This window comes from Dysidea avara, chromosome 6, assembly GCF_963678975.1.
Source record: "Dysidea avara chromosome 6, odDysAvar1.4, whole genome shotgun sequence".
Classification (NCBI taxonomy): Eukaryota; Metazoa; Porifera; class Demospongiae; order Dictyoceratida; family Dysideidae; genus Dysidea; species Dysidea avara.
In genome coordinates this window covers 16,370,528-16,385,460 of record NC_089277.1, presented here as the reverse complement: position 1 = coordinate 16,385,460, position 14,933 = coordinate 16,370,528, and the positions used below count along the sequence as shown (strand labels likewise).

Genomic DNA, 14,933 nt, shown 5'->3' with positions numbered 1-14,933 from the left:
ATATATCTTACCATCATCCCAAGCCTTCCACTGAATAAACGTTTCTGAAGTCTGCCGTAGCTGTGTTCCTAGAGTGCATATTGAAATACAATGGCATGCCACAGGTTGTGGAAATACACATAGCATGCAGCATATTAACCAAACTACCAACCTTACTGCAATAAAAAGGTAAGTAATAATGACAAAGTAAGTGTGAAAATAAATTTGTTTGCTAATCAAGAAACCACATCTATAATAACAGTTTGAAATTCTCAAAGGAAACCACAGTCAGTGGTTTCTATTGACCTCGCACAGAGTGGACACACACACAATACTTACCTGGAATGTAAATTTTTGTGGAAAATTTCTTGTTTGTAGAGTACACATGATAAATGTATATTTCACCTTCCTATAAACAAAACAAGTCACATTAATTAATGAACAAGATGTTACAGTACAACTCACCTGCAGACACTCTAGTGATATTCGTGTTTCTCCTGACAGAAAAGGGACCCACTTCAATGACTCATCATCATAGGAAAGGGAATATATTTCAACTTTGGGTCTGTAAAAAAATTATTTAATGATATACACTCTATTGATGTACGTATCATTGATGAACTGTCCTGTTCACATTCTAAGAGGTGTGAACAAGATGGGAGCTACATACGCCGCCATGGGCACTGATGCCTTCTTAAGCAGTTTTAATATTCTTGTCACACTATCATTTGCATGTACATGGGGTAGGCAAGTTACCATATGTATACCTTAAAAGGTGACTAAATTTAGTGATACACTAAATTTGGTGATTTGTATATTGGCGAAATCAAACTTTAGCAATTTTATGATTTTAATTAATTAACCATACATATTGCAGGTTTAACGTTGACCTTGTTTAAATTCAGTTGTATTGCATAATAATGTGATGTCATATCATATCATGCACCTTCTTTGCACCTGTCTGACTTCATACCTCACACCCATGCATTGTAGCAAGCAAAAGGCTAGTCATCACTGCAAAGATGAAAAAGAAATCCAGGTAAAGTGGGAAGTAAAAAAGGAAGGAAAAAGGCTGATGTTGAAGTTAACAGCAGCGCAGCAGCACCACTGGGAAATACCATCAGAAATGCAACTCCACTGCTGCTCATCTATGAATGTCAAACAACTGGGGGAATTTAGCGAAAAAACCAAAATTGCTAATATAGTATGTCGTTAAATTTAGTTACCTTCAGGTATACAGTATAGCGTTACAGTCTCTAAAACTGGGTGTGACCATGTCCGGCTATGGAAGCCTACATTTTTCTATGAGCTGCTTTCCTTTATTATTAGACAATCATTTTGTGTAATATGTACAGTGTGAATTCCCATGATATTCTAACTAGCAGAGTTGGACTCATAAATTCAGGCTGAGACTCTAGCAGTTACAAATTGTGCAACATTATGATCAGTCCATTCAATGCGTGAAAGACACACTCATCATGCATAACTTGTTGTGCATAGATAAGGGAATCTTTCTTTGGGGTATGTTCCCCTTTAAGTATCATACAGCTGCAAACAATGAAAAAATGATTTATAACATTAAACTGGAAGTGCTAGTGCAATTAAACTACATGACAACAGAGAGGATGCATCTTTACTCTATGAAGTATTGCCATATGTGAATCCACAACCAAATATGGAATTGGAACAAGACCAGTACTAGTATGTAAAAAAATCTTTTATTAACAAGAAACAATTATGGAGAATATATCACTGACTCCTTAACTACAAAAGTAAGCCACAGTTAGGGCTACTGAAAGATAGTCTCACCAGCCAGCCTTGGTTAGGTTAGAGAATAATACTGGTTTACAAAGCCGGGCATGTTACATGGAGCTATAATTTGCTATCAACTTTACCAGTTAGACACTGGAGAGTGAAGACAGAAGGCAGAGGCTGTACAAGGTAGCCAAGGGAAGATTTTTGAGTAAAGGAGCCAACCCATCGTGATTCATTGTGACTTGATTCACAGGTCACCAGGATTCTGGCCATACACAACACTTATAATGCAAACCAGGAAGGCCACCTATATATTAAAGCAAAGATTCGGCCTGTGAAAACATCAGCATTGTTATTCAGGCTGTACAAACAAGAAGGTACATTTATCCCAGATCATAGTGACTCGTAAGCCATGACCAACCTGTGGTGCAGAATAATTGCAGAATTACCATTCCCATTTACAGCGGAAACAAATTAAGCCCTTGCAAAACAATGTTTTTTGACTTAAGTGTACTTCTTTTAATAAATAAAACATATAACTAGTTAGAAGGTTGCAATAACTGACTATTCTGGAGTGTGAAATGCTATTCAAAAGCAGCACTAGTTACAGCTAGCTTGGCTGGCATTACTTTATGCTTTTGGTGCAGTAAAAGTAAAGCCCACGCCAACAGTAAAATAAAATAGTCATCACTCAGCCACGCCCAATCGCGTCATCATACCATCACAGGAATGAAATCCTCCACCACAATAACAACCAACATGAAAACATACCTGTACACCACTGAAGAGTTGTTTCCATCACTCTTCTTAAAGTGGACTTGATTCTGTCCCTCTCCTTGAGAGGTGTTCCCTCTGAAGCAGCTTCCACACGCCCCTATTTTGAAAACGCTCTGGACAAATCAACTCGCTTCAGCAAGACTTTTCGTATTAATATTCTAAAGTTACATTCGGCGCTGCTAAGGTGGAAGACACACCTTCCCCAGCATCCTAGAGCAACGTGAAACCGAGCGCACACAATCTCTTCCACTAGCGTTTACGTACTTTTACGGATAAAACTTGGTGACGCTTATTCTGACGCCTGTTGTATTAATTATTGAAGAAAAATGGCCTATTTAGCTCCCGCTTCTTCAGGACAAGACTACGATTATCTGTTTAAAGTTATTCTAATCGGAGATGCCGGTGTGGGCAAGTCCAGTCTGATCAGTCAGTTTTGTAATGAAAAGTTTATGGATACGGTGGCAAGCACCGTAGGTGTGGATTTTTACATCAAAGAGTTCACCATTAACGGGAAGAACGTAAAGGTGGGTAGTTCTTGATGTGTTCATAGCTAAGGTCATGGCAACGCCTTAATTGGCTGCTGGTATTTCATAAATTTATTTCAGGTCAGCGAAATTCGGGGCGAAATTCAATAGGGTCTTGAGAATTTATATAATACTTCGTAACTTAATAGTGCACAAATTGAAGAAGCTAAGGTTGTTTATGATATGTCCAAAACAATTGGCTTCTTTTGAAGGCTGCACCCATTTTTCACAGCTTAGTTGTTTGATTCAAGTTACACTGGAAGTTTAGTTTTCACAATAGAGAGCTTGCGTTGTGCCAATAATCCTTAATAACTGTTGCTAGTCAGCAATACTTGGGGGCAGGTTTCAATGGGACCGAATGAGATGAACACTCTTGGTTCGTCACCGCAAGCTGCCACCAACAAGTATTGCTGTCAGACGCTAGGATAAGGTTGGAAACAAATATTGAAAACTATAGACAAGTGAATTATTAATTTTGATCAATTAGTGACAAATTTTAATGCTTTATAAACTTTTGATCATGGCTATTCTAGTTTATACAAGCAACTAACCTAGAGAATATGTCCTGTTCTCCGCTTAACCATTGAGAATGACTGCAGCCTTTGTCCTCTGCCCTCAAGCATGGCTGACCAGCAACGGTTACTAAGTATTTTGCAATGCGTGTTTCGTATGCAACTTCTCTATACCAATTATTTATGTTTTAACTAGTAAATTGTGACTTATTCTTGAAGTGTACAAGTTGACATGTCGTGTACAAAGGATGGTATGGTCTGTATACAACTTCACTCTATGATGCTCACAACTACAATCAAATTGATTGGCTGGAATTTTTGTTTCGCTTTCCTCAAAATTTGACCATGACTACACTGAGCGTTTTGTCTGCATGCTGATGAGCTTCCACTAAGTTCACTTATGGTATCCCAGTGGTAATTTGTTTTGTGTTATGCCATCATACTCTAGGGGTGGGCAATATTTCAATAATATTGAGAAATTCAGTATTTTACTAATATCGATATATATATATCGAGATACACTGTGACCAGCACAATGTGTTATAGTTGCTGTTACCTTGGTCAGTATGATGCAACATCTTGAGCAAGAAAACATCATGGGTACAGCTCAGGCATACAATACTAGGTATTGACAACCAGCTACGTACTATGCCAGCAACGGCTACTAAGCATTTTGAAAACAAAATGAAAACAAATTGGACAGGCAGGTCGGTTGATATGGACCGGTTATAAGTTATTCAAGAGACATATTACAATATTAGTAGTTATCGAGATAATGTGCCAGAACATTATGGATAGTTTGAAGATATCTCCCACCCCTATCATACACAGCTCATTGATCATTTAATGACTAGTATCCATTGTAGTTTACTGATGTCCTATACCAGATGTTGTAGACGACTTAGTAGTACACAGTAGAACATGGTGTACTTTTCTTGATTAGTTGTTAAGATGGAGCATTTGCTGCATGTTGTTAGTGTTGTTGCCAGCTTATCCATGGCTGCTTTATGGTTGTAAGCTTTCAGCTGTGAGACATTTAAGAAAGCTAGTTATATCGCAGTAACTCACTGATCTCTTTCCTTTAATTATTGAGGTCCTAATAGTCCTAATCCAGCACAGATGTTTACTCCCTTTACTACTGTTTGTGTTGTACAGATCATCCAAGGGGAAAATTTCAGTAGAGCTTGTGGTTTTTACCTTCAACCACAACTGGTTATTCCAGGAATTATATGTCTCCTTTGCCAAAGCAGCCATTTTTGGAAATGTTTTTGTACTATATGATGATGTCTCATTGCAGTTGCAAATGCACACTTTAGACTGTAGTGAAGCCATCATGGGACAACTTGGAAAACAGTGTCAAGAGTTGTCCTGGTCTTGGGGTCTAATATTATGTATACTGGAGCCCTTGAAAAGGGCACTGTGAAGTGTGCACACCATAACAATCAATCAGGACACTATCCATATCCCATTTGTGCAAGCATACAGTATAATAAGATCCCAAGATGTCTGGAATAGATGAAATTCCATTACAAATGATCTCATGGGCCAGTGTGCTGACTAACAAGATGTTCATAGTCCTTTCTGATGTGGTACTTCTGTTTATATTGACAACATTGCAGCTGTATATACCTGTTTGTATGACCCTTATCTAAACAGCAGTGAATTAGCTCTTGTGGTTTCACCTCATGGCTTCAAAGCCCTACTGAGCATGCTGTATGTGTTTATTAACACTTCTGTGTTGAACTCTTTGACTGAAGCTGGGTGCAATGGAACCCGTAGAAAAGGACACCCTGAACTGAAAAGAGGACACTTTGAATTTGGCAACAGTAGTAGAGCATGCTCTTTCCCAGGATTACTAGTACATAGATAAGTTGTAACTATTCATTGGTAGCTTCATGCAAGATGCACTACAAATTGGCATATATACTGAGCCATCAATGTATGGAATTCTCAAAAACATACAATACATTTCAGGCTACAATAAGCACAGGTAAATTTGCATCATTGATGAGCAGAGTTGCATCACTACGGCCAGTAAAGACACCATACTGTTTTAGAATTCACCTGTTGGGTAGATGTTATGTGTTCTAAGACTAGTCAGAACATGTGTTAAATCCAGTAGTATAGTCAGACTTTCAAGCAGGGCACAGCTTTTCACCAGTGTATACATTATGTAAAAGCATGATATGTGGTCCCTAGTGGACTCCATGTGTTTTACAAATATACTGCTGTTTTATGTAGCTTGTTAACTATAGTTAACTTTTTCTTCTGTCATAATTTCCTGCTGTGCACTATGTGTATTTTATATACACCATAAATATCACAACCAATAACACAAGTATTGGGTTTCATTATGGTTCTGTATGAAATTTCATCATTTCATGAAAGTGTCACTTAAGATGTGAGCTGACTATAAAAGAATCTATCTTGAATCATACTTGTCTACGTATTGCGTGCGACATTATATGATCACATTATTGCAATTTCTCAACTATTCTACTAATTTGTCTAAATCAGCCAACGTGAATCCCCAAATATTTATTTTAACCACCTACAGGAAAATCTGGATTATGTTACATTTAGTTATTGACACTATTCCAGGATACCACCTCATTTGGGTCATACTTTTAGTCATGTAAAAGTCTAAAAGAATGAGACCAAAGCTTTCTAGTCTCATGTAGCCAGACTCTATTTCTCTGCACGGTGCTTACTGATTGGAGCAGATGCTTATAATTTCCAATCGATAAGTGCTGTGCAGAGAAATAGGGTCTGGCTATGTGAGACTATAAGTTTTCACTGGTGCGATGTACATTCAGTGTTCCTGTATAAGTGTGTGTTGTATCCACTGTTGTTGTCCACAATACAGATTAAGATATGGGACACGGCGGGCTCAGAGAAGTACATGTCAGTGGCTACAGCTTACTACAGGAAGGCAGATGGAGTGATCATGGTGTTCGATGTGACCAATGAGAAGACATTTGTTAACATACAGTCACGTTGGATGGATGCTATAATGTCTGAAGACAGGTCAGTGGCATGCAATACGGCCTGTGGACAGTAATAAATGAATTAAGTTTATTGTTTGTCCACAATCATATACATACGTACATTTATAGTTTGGTGGAATTTAAATGTAACAGTCTAATGCATGGAGATATGTATGTATCTAGGTAACTAGAATGTTAATATTTTATTAAGAAACCGCAGTATCGACAAGTTGCAACTTATGTTGTAATAGTGATAAGCCTCACATGGACAATCTGTAACTAAATATCGTGATTTTAAAATCTGTTCATCTTGGTGCATGAATACAAAACACAAAAATCCATATACGTATGTAATGCCAGGGCTAGGTGGCTATCTGGTTGACTACTCTACACTAACCCTGCATCTAGTTTTCTAGGGCCAGTCATGTAAAACCGTATACCGATTTGTAGTGTAACTGGTTATTGGCTGGCAAACATGTAATGCATCTTTTGTGCCATTGTAAGACACCCAGCTTTTTTTTTTTCATTTAAACCCTCATCAGTGCACTACAGCTCATCATCAAGCTCATCCCAACAGGTGGAGCTATTAATGAAATAGTATCCATTAGGGATTTACTGACAAATTGAATTATTAAAACACATTCTTGGCTAACCTACAGTTGTCAAGTCTGTGAATTTTCTTATAACATTAAATCCTACTATATGTGCAGGCTTCTTCATGTAATTTCATGCCAAGAAGCTTACTACTACACATTGACACAAGGCCCTGTAGCTTTCCACATGTAGTAGCACCAAAAGCCCCTTATATGGTAGTGCATGCTTGAGTTTATTGTGCAACAATCAATACTAGACACGCTCCAGAACCTGATTCTAGTTTTCTCAGCTCAGTGTACCCGACTATCCCAATACACTGGTAGCTATAGGATAGTATTGATAGTTTCTAGGGTATATTCATGTATCTTGTGTGACCTGTGAATGTTCTATTGGAGTAAGGACTTGAATCAGTGATTAAATTTTAAGATGTCCATTTTCCCCCCATTTTAGTGGATGTCCAGAAGCTATTAAAATATTGGTTGGAAACAAAAGTGATCTTAACGCAGAAGTTAATGTAAAAGATTGCAAGGTAATGTATACTAACACATGTAGATCCATTGAATAACTGGATTTACAGTGAAGCCTCTCTATATCAGTGTCTTACTGTACTGCAATGTAATGTAATGCTTCAAATTATGGTCCAGACATTTATTTCTTACTTTTAACACTGGCACTAAATGACACCAGTGACTGTATGATTGAGGCAAGTGTTTAACAATGAGACCAGCTTTGGAATCACCCCAGTGTTCTTTCCTCAGCAAATTCTAGTTTAAAACGAAGGCTGTAAAATGTTTTTTGCTTAATTTGTTCATCTCATTGTTGTGGCACAAGATAACTGGAATTGTGTACAATTCTTTGTACCCACAGTAACAAATCAGCCCTGGTTGTAATTCAAAGCAATAATACAGTACGTTTGTATTCTTTCAATCATTTGTCCAGATTCTTCTACCGTGTTCTGAATTAGAAGCCTTAAGAGGTTTTGCTTTATATCTTCATTACCTTTTTATTGTCAGCATGCATTTTATTCAGAGGAGGTAGGACATGATGTCACAATAATTGCGTGACGTGTGCGTACTGTACATTTTTAGCATAGGGTATAGTTCTAGTAAACTGTGAAGTTTAGCACTGGATTTATTGTCAGAAATAGTAATTTACTAGTGTAGAAATCATGTCATGTCATGAGTTTCATTGAGCTCCAGTGATTTTACAATGAACTTTGCAATAGAACGTTATTTAGAATAAAATCTGATCTTATTGTTCGATGTATTCTTAGTCACTAGTAGTAAATGCAATCGACTTCAGCATCTACAATGATGCATGTAGCTAGTATTAGTTTTTCATCGTGCAATTATCATTGGAATTCAATTACATTATGCAAAAATTGTATGCATTATGACATCATGTCCTACCCCCCCCCCCCCCCCTGCTTTTTATTTATCTGAAATTGTCACATGCATAAAAAATGGCCGCTGCTCTCATAAAATTTCTATTGGTAACTATGAGACATATCTTCAAGCTCTAACCAGCAGGAATGGATACAAGTATGGATATATTACAAGTACGTACAAGCAATTTTGAGTTAGTTAACACACTAGATTCCTATTATTTTGACTTGTCTATAACTATACCTGCCGGTTAGAGCTTGATATCTTTTTCTTGATTGTAATTTGAAATATGACTGTTCAAAATTTTTCAACCCATTGTCACCCATACAAATTTTAAAAGTCCCCATACTACAGCGGCCATTTTTATGTCTGATGGATAAGGCTAATTACATTACTGTGTTTTGCAGAGATTCGCTGAACTCCATGGAATGTCATTTGTAGAAGCAAGCGCACGGCATAACCTGTATGTTGCCGAAGTATTCCGTGCACTGGCAGAACAAATGTGTGAACTTAAAATGCAACGTCAACCACCTTCATATTATACTGATCCACTGCCTAGCATAATACCAACGCTGCCTTCACCACATGGCAACGAGCAGTCCAGTAAGGATTCAAATTGTAGTTGTTAATTACAGCAGTTCTTTTTTAAATTGTGTATGTACGTAATTCATTTTGAAGCATAATTGGATTGTTTTTCTACATGCAGTAAAATACGATATAATACTTGTCTGTAGTATATGTACAGGTATGTTGTGGTTTGCATTTTTGAATGTACGTGCACTTTTATTTTTCATTGTAAGAGTAATGGTGGTTTTTAAAAAGATTATATAATTACACAGTGTAATTAATCATTATTAAAGTCATTATTGTGTTGTCTTCACGTCTGTGTATCTCAAGTAGCCATTCTAAAACAATAGAAAATAACATTGTGAATTATAAACTGTGTATCTAAAGTTTGTACATGTAGCATGGTAGTTTGATTGGTCACTTGTGTCTGGTTCGCAGGCAGGCCTAGTGGTAAACACTTTATACCAGCTTTTGTGTATGGTGTTAGGTGGGTGAGTTAAATAACACTGCCACTGATAAAACTCCCCAGTCATTGTCTACTATAGCTTCTTTCAAGCATGTAAAATGGTCAGCAATATCTCGTATGTTTGGTCCCACTGTATCCCATGTACAGAGAATGTCACTATATAGTTACTACTGTGGAGTACAAACACACCTTGAAGTTATTGCTACATTGTAGTGATGGTGGTAGGGAAATGGTACTCTCTGTTAGGATCAGTAGTAGTAACAGGCAATACCTATGCTGTAGGTAGAGTGGAGAGACACTGTTGTCAGCTGTCCAACTTGTGAATGTCCTGGAAGAAATAACAAAAGGCATTGTTAACAAATAGTCTGTGCTCTTAGTATTACAGATAAACCTTGTACCTCCCAGTGACCATGTAAATTAGGTCCCAAACACAGCCAAAGTGTACTTTATGACCTCATTAATAAGACCACCTCATTACAGTGACCATGTCAAGTAGGTCCCAAACATAGCTAAGGTGTACTTCATGGCCTCATTAATAAGACCACCTCATTACAGTGACCATGTCAAGTAGGTCCCATATCTAAGGTGTACTTCATGGCCTCATTATAGTGACCGTGTTATGTAGATGACAAAGAGGTGGTGTACTTCATGACATGTATACTCTACAAATCTGCGTAAACAGAAATATAAGATGTGGTCAATTAGAGACATTGAACTAAAGTGGTTTCAATAAGCTTATTTCTTTATTGATTTCCTGGTAGGTGAACGACCCAAATGAGGGTTCAATTTGAATTGTTATGGTAACCCCAAGCAACATTGCTTGTAAACGTTACATCCATCACTTTTATGACATGTGGGTTGTACAGGTAGCATTGTAATTGCATAAAACTTGGTATTTTCCCAAACACTTTAATCATTTTAATATTGAATTGTTGGGAAATTTAGCTATTCAAAATTGAAATAAACTTGAAGCCTTTTCCCCTGTTAGAGTACAACATTGTGTAATTTAATTTGTAGAGCTGATGTTGCTGGTTGCTAGTATATTTTTTTAACAGATCTAGCACTTTAAACACCACAAATATCTCCAAGTACTTTGCTTGTACTTTTAAATCACTGAATGGTGTTTACACTTCACCATACTTGTCATGTAAGTATAATTGTGTAGTCAAAACAATGTAATCACAGTATTTGAGATCGACATATTACCGTCTTCAATAAAATATGATTTACAGAATTTGTTTTAGTGGCACTTAAAAGTGTATCCAATGCTCTGCTCTGACTGTTTGTCAACCAAATTACTTGAGCACAAACATCATGCTCTATTAGAATAGATCAATTGGAGTATAAAAGTTCGTAGGTTGCTTTAGTTCAATTTATACAGTGAAACTCACTTTTCACCATCTTTATCTGATTCACATTTGTATAAAACTTTTGCTGTTTCAAACATGTCCAATCCTGCTGGCTGGTCTTCACTTTCTACCTCACAGGTTGATTGACCTGCAAAAGAAGACCACTTACTGCGTAATAACGTCAATCGTCTAAATCCACCAACTTGATATCCCCAAATGTGTAATTTGCATACCTATGTGTATAGCAGGCCAAACATGTGCAGTTATAGAACAATACACATTGTAAGCATCTGAGATTAGAGCAAGCTCCACTGTATAAGTAATCAGGAAACACACATTCGTGTGTTCGTACAGTTGCAGCAGAGTAAAATACCCACTTACAGTATGCTAGTAACTGGAAAGCAATTATAACATTGGAGCCCAAAAACGATACAAACATAGCATACAGCTGAACACCTGTACCTTAAGCCCACAGGAAAACTGTTTACTTACTACCCTGGCTGTATTCATTCAAGCTTACTGGTGTATCAAATACATGCACATACTGTATTCACCTGTAAATTTCTGCCATACACTTCCCTCATTCTGTCCCAAATATGTGTTACACATGACTGACATGTTGGGACATAGTAACCAAACCTGTAAAACATACACATACATTACTGTACAGTGACCTTAGCAGTTACAACTTGGGCACTTCCAACAACAAAATAATTATGTACACATAGCAACCCTCACTTAGTGGCTACCACTAGTACTATAATATTTTTATTGTCCTGTACAACCTATGAGTAGCCTCATCACTCAATTACCATGACAAACTACACAGAAATACACAAGTAGTGTAACTACCATACAGCCATTAAGGTGTGGTCTTGTAATGTTTGCATACAACTTGTAAACATTTCTCCAGAAATAAAATTTATCTGCAAAGAATTTAAACTAGTTGAGACTTTCAAATATGCAGGTACTAAAACACACACACATAAGTTATTGTTAAAACACACCGACATGATAATTCCTTTGTTTATATTTGCTCAGTAACAGAGACAAGACTTGTGGCCAAGGTAGGTCCAATGGACTCTAAATTGCAAGAAATTATGAAAGAAAGAGATGCAATTTAAACTGGAGCCACTAACGTCAAGCTTTATCCCCTCAAGCTTAGTCTATCTTTGTACAAGAAACTACATAGCAGTAACACTACTCATGTTTTATTCTTGCTGATTTTTTTGTTAGATTAATAGCAACCATGCAACCACAGGTTACTAAATACAATGTGGTTAAGTATATATAAACCTCCAGACATCAAAAGAAATTATTCAAAATATTTAAAATGAAAGTTACATATCAAATATGAACAAAAATCCACCCTTATCACAAAAAACAATGTATTCAACATGAATCGGCAGACACTACGATATTCTACTATTACAACTGGTATTTGAAAAAGCTGGCATACTACAGTACAGGTACATGTACATGACCACAGTTTGAGGATAAGATACCAAATACACTACTCAGGTACACACATGACTAGTGAGGCTGTATTAAGGCTAACAGATGTGAAGTTGGCTCCTCAAACATGCTCCTTGACACAACCTCCCAAAAGGAAGAGATGGACAGCAGGACTGTCATACTGCTAGTGCACAACTGGTTTACTAACTACAGCTTGTAGTAATGGCCTGCAGACTGCAGAGGTATAACCTGAGGATCCAGCATGTGCCTAACACATCCACAGACCCCAGGCAAAGTGATACAATCATATGGCATCCTGGGGACACTACAATTTAACCTCTGATCAGTGATCATCATCAACTTAGCTAGTTAATATAGCTGTAGTCCAGAGACCATGCTGACACACACGCACACACCCACGCACGCACACACACACACACACACTAACTTACACAAATATATTTTTTGTTAGGAGCAGTGTCATCCATGATCATGAAACGATGACAGAACTTCTCTTTAGCAGTAGTCACCAGTTGACAAGCCAACCAGTTCTCTATCCATCTCCTACAACAAATCAAAAGGTCATTGTGCAATTGATTAATTATAGTGAAATAGCTGCCATCTCATTATATTAACACCACTTTTACCAAATTACTGTAGAGCATACAGTGGCCCTTAAAAATGGGATTTCATTCTGACAATAAAACCTCACTAATCTGACCCCGCTGTAATTCAGAATACCCCTCTAATATGACACTGTTTCCTCACCAATAAGACTTAACTTCTCTGTGTAACTCTATGATATCCTAACATGTACAGTATACTAGCACCAGTGAGTGTCAGGTCTCACCTGTTATTAGGATCTGATATCAATGATGGAATAGGTTGTCCAGAGTTCTTCACTTGTACACAATGTTGTGACAGTGATATCACATTGGTCAGCTTGCCACTAGCTTTATCAGTCTTGTAACCTGTACTGGGAGAATAGTAATACAATGACACCTTTTCTGGACCCAAATCTAGGAGACCTCCACAATAAAGACAAATGACTTTAGTCCTAAAAGGTTCACGCTCTATATACATACACCGTTTACCTCTGGGAAAAGAAAGGATAATGTAAAACCATATATTCTTGGTCCCACAAGTGTCCATTACAAAGAGGTGTGGTCACTAAGTGAGTTACCACTTTATTGTATTGGGTCTTACAAGGCTGTAATAGCCATAAGACCTGGCAAAAATTATATGTTTCCTTCTATTCTTATCCTATACTAATATTATGGAAGCTGCATGCTTATATATATATCATAGCACAACAGATATGATTGTGGGATTTAGTTTTACGTATGCACTTGCATGCTCTCGAGTCCTGAAACAGAATTTATAAAGGGGGAGTTTCCCATACATGTACCTTACATACAAAGTAACATATGCAAAAGTATAGTAAATAATAGCAAAATCAGTTTCTGGTTATTTCAATAATACGTACATGAACTATGCTCACACAACGTAGTATTACTTACGTCCTAACAAGCTACGGCATCTTCTGCAATACACACAATGAGATGGGTTTGGCTTCATCACTGAAGGATCAGGCTACAGGTACAGCACACACAGAGTGATTACAACTTAATTTACTAGAAAATCCCAGAAGTGCAGCTATGGACGTACTTCATTGTTGAGCACACTGGAGTGAAGCACGTAATCCATTTTGCTGATGAAGCAGTCATCAACTTTAGGAGCTAACGCATCTGCAGTAAAGTTTTTGTCTCCATGACAGAAAGCATTTCCACATATCTCTTGCCAACTTTCTGATGGCAGTGGAAGGACTCTTTTAAACCTAATAACAATATGAGGTGAAGTACATGTACTTGATCGATTAATTATTAAGTGTAAAAAAATAGAAATTTAATATTCGTGTAGGCATCGTAGAAATAAAAGCAAGGAAAGAGAGGGCATCTATATCTACATACAGCTATACTAGTGGACATTTAATTCCTTATTCAGCAATATACAGAGCCAGGGATTAAATGTCCACTAGTACGGAGATGACCTCCCTTGCTTTGCTTTTTATTTCCATCATTCCTACTCAAATATAAACTGCTAACATTCCTTACACTTGTTTGTAACTTAATTTATGACTAATGAACTAACGTATAATACTGCATCAAAGGAAAGAATGGTGTCAGGCCAGACATGTTAGAAAACTTGTTTGAGTGACTTATGCATGCCTTAAACATGCACGGCCATTCCAATTTGTTTTCAGCTTTGTTCCACTCATTATACAGCATTATAAGTGAAGAACAGTACTGGCTCTATAATCAATCCAGTCGCTACGGAAATTTATTTATTTATTAATGCTTTACAGCACAAGTGCTGAAGGTCTGTAGGACACCTGGTCCTACAGCCTGCTCAAAGACTTTAGCTACGCATAAGGTGCATTAGAAAAGGTGCAGAAAGGAGAAAAAGCCATGACTGGACCTAGGCAACCTCAGAAATTACGGATGATTCTTGTGACAACCAGCTGGAACTAAAGCCATTAGGCATTACCGCAAATCAACACCTATGTGGTAGTGAAAAAAATGG

The 14,933-nt window shown here is 37.3% G+C and overlaps 3 protein-coding genes across 3 annotated transcripts in view; 1 reads left to right on the top strand and 2 right to left on the bottom strand.

The window, feature by feature from the left end:
* Positions 1-2,802, bottom strand: part of LOC136258812 (protein still life, isoforms C/SIF type 2-like) — a 17,997-nt gene extending 15,195 nt beyond the window's left edge. The window contains exons 1-4 of the mRNA XM_066052159.1: positions 2,506-2,802; positions 445-544; positions 319-388; positions 12-68 (exon numbers count right to left, since the gene is read on the bottom strand). The gene's annotated coding sequence lies outside the window, so the exon portion shown is untranslated. The remainder of the gene's footprint in view (positions 1-11; positions 69-318; positions 389-444; positions 545-2,505) is intronic.
* Positions 2,799-9,393, top strand: LOC136258839 (ras-related protein Rab-13-like). The gene is made up of 4 exons (XM_066052191.1): positions 2,799-3,035; positions 6,414-6,574; positions 7,579-7,657; positions 8,921-9,393. Exons 1-4 carry the CDS (start codon positions 2,838-2,840, stop codon positions 9,140-9,142), a joined length of 660 nt encoding a protein of 219 aa, XP_065908263.1. The 5' UTR covers positions 2,799-2,837; the 3' UTR covers positions 9,143-9,393.
* Positions 9,180-14,933, bottom strand: part of LOC136258830 (E3 ubiquitin-protein ligase E3D-like) — a 17,399-nt gene continuing 11,645 nt past the window's right edge. Inside the window, exons 2-9 of the mRNA XM_066052179.1 lie at positions 14,019-14,187; positions 13,871-13,943; positions 13,201-13,321; positions 12,803-12,914; positions 11,450-11,534; positions 10,938-11,043; positions 9,736-9,874; positions 9,180-9,418 (exon numbers count right to left, since the gene is read on the bottom strand). Of these exons, the coding sequence (XP_065908251.1) occupies positions 9,377-9,418; positions 9,736-9,874; positions 10,938-11,043; positions 11,450-11,534; positions 12,803-12,914; positions 13,201-13,321; positions 13,871-13,943; positions 14,019-14,187 (847 nt within the window). The 3' untranslated portion in view covers positions 9,180-9,376. The remainder of the gene's footprint in view (positions 9,419-9,735; positions 9,875-10,937; positions 11,044-11,449; positions 11,535-12,802; positions 12,915-13,200; positions 13,322-13,870; positions 13,944-14,018; positions 14,188-14,933) is intronic.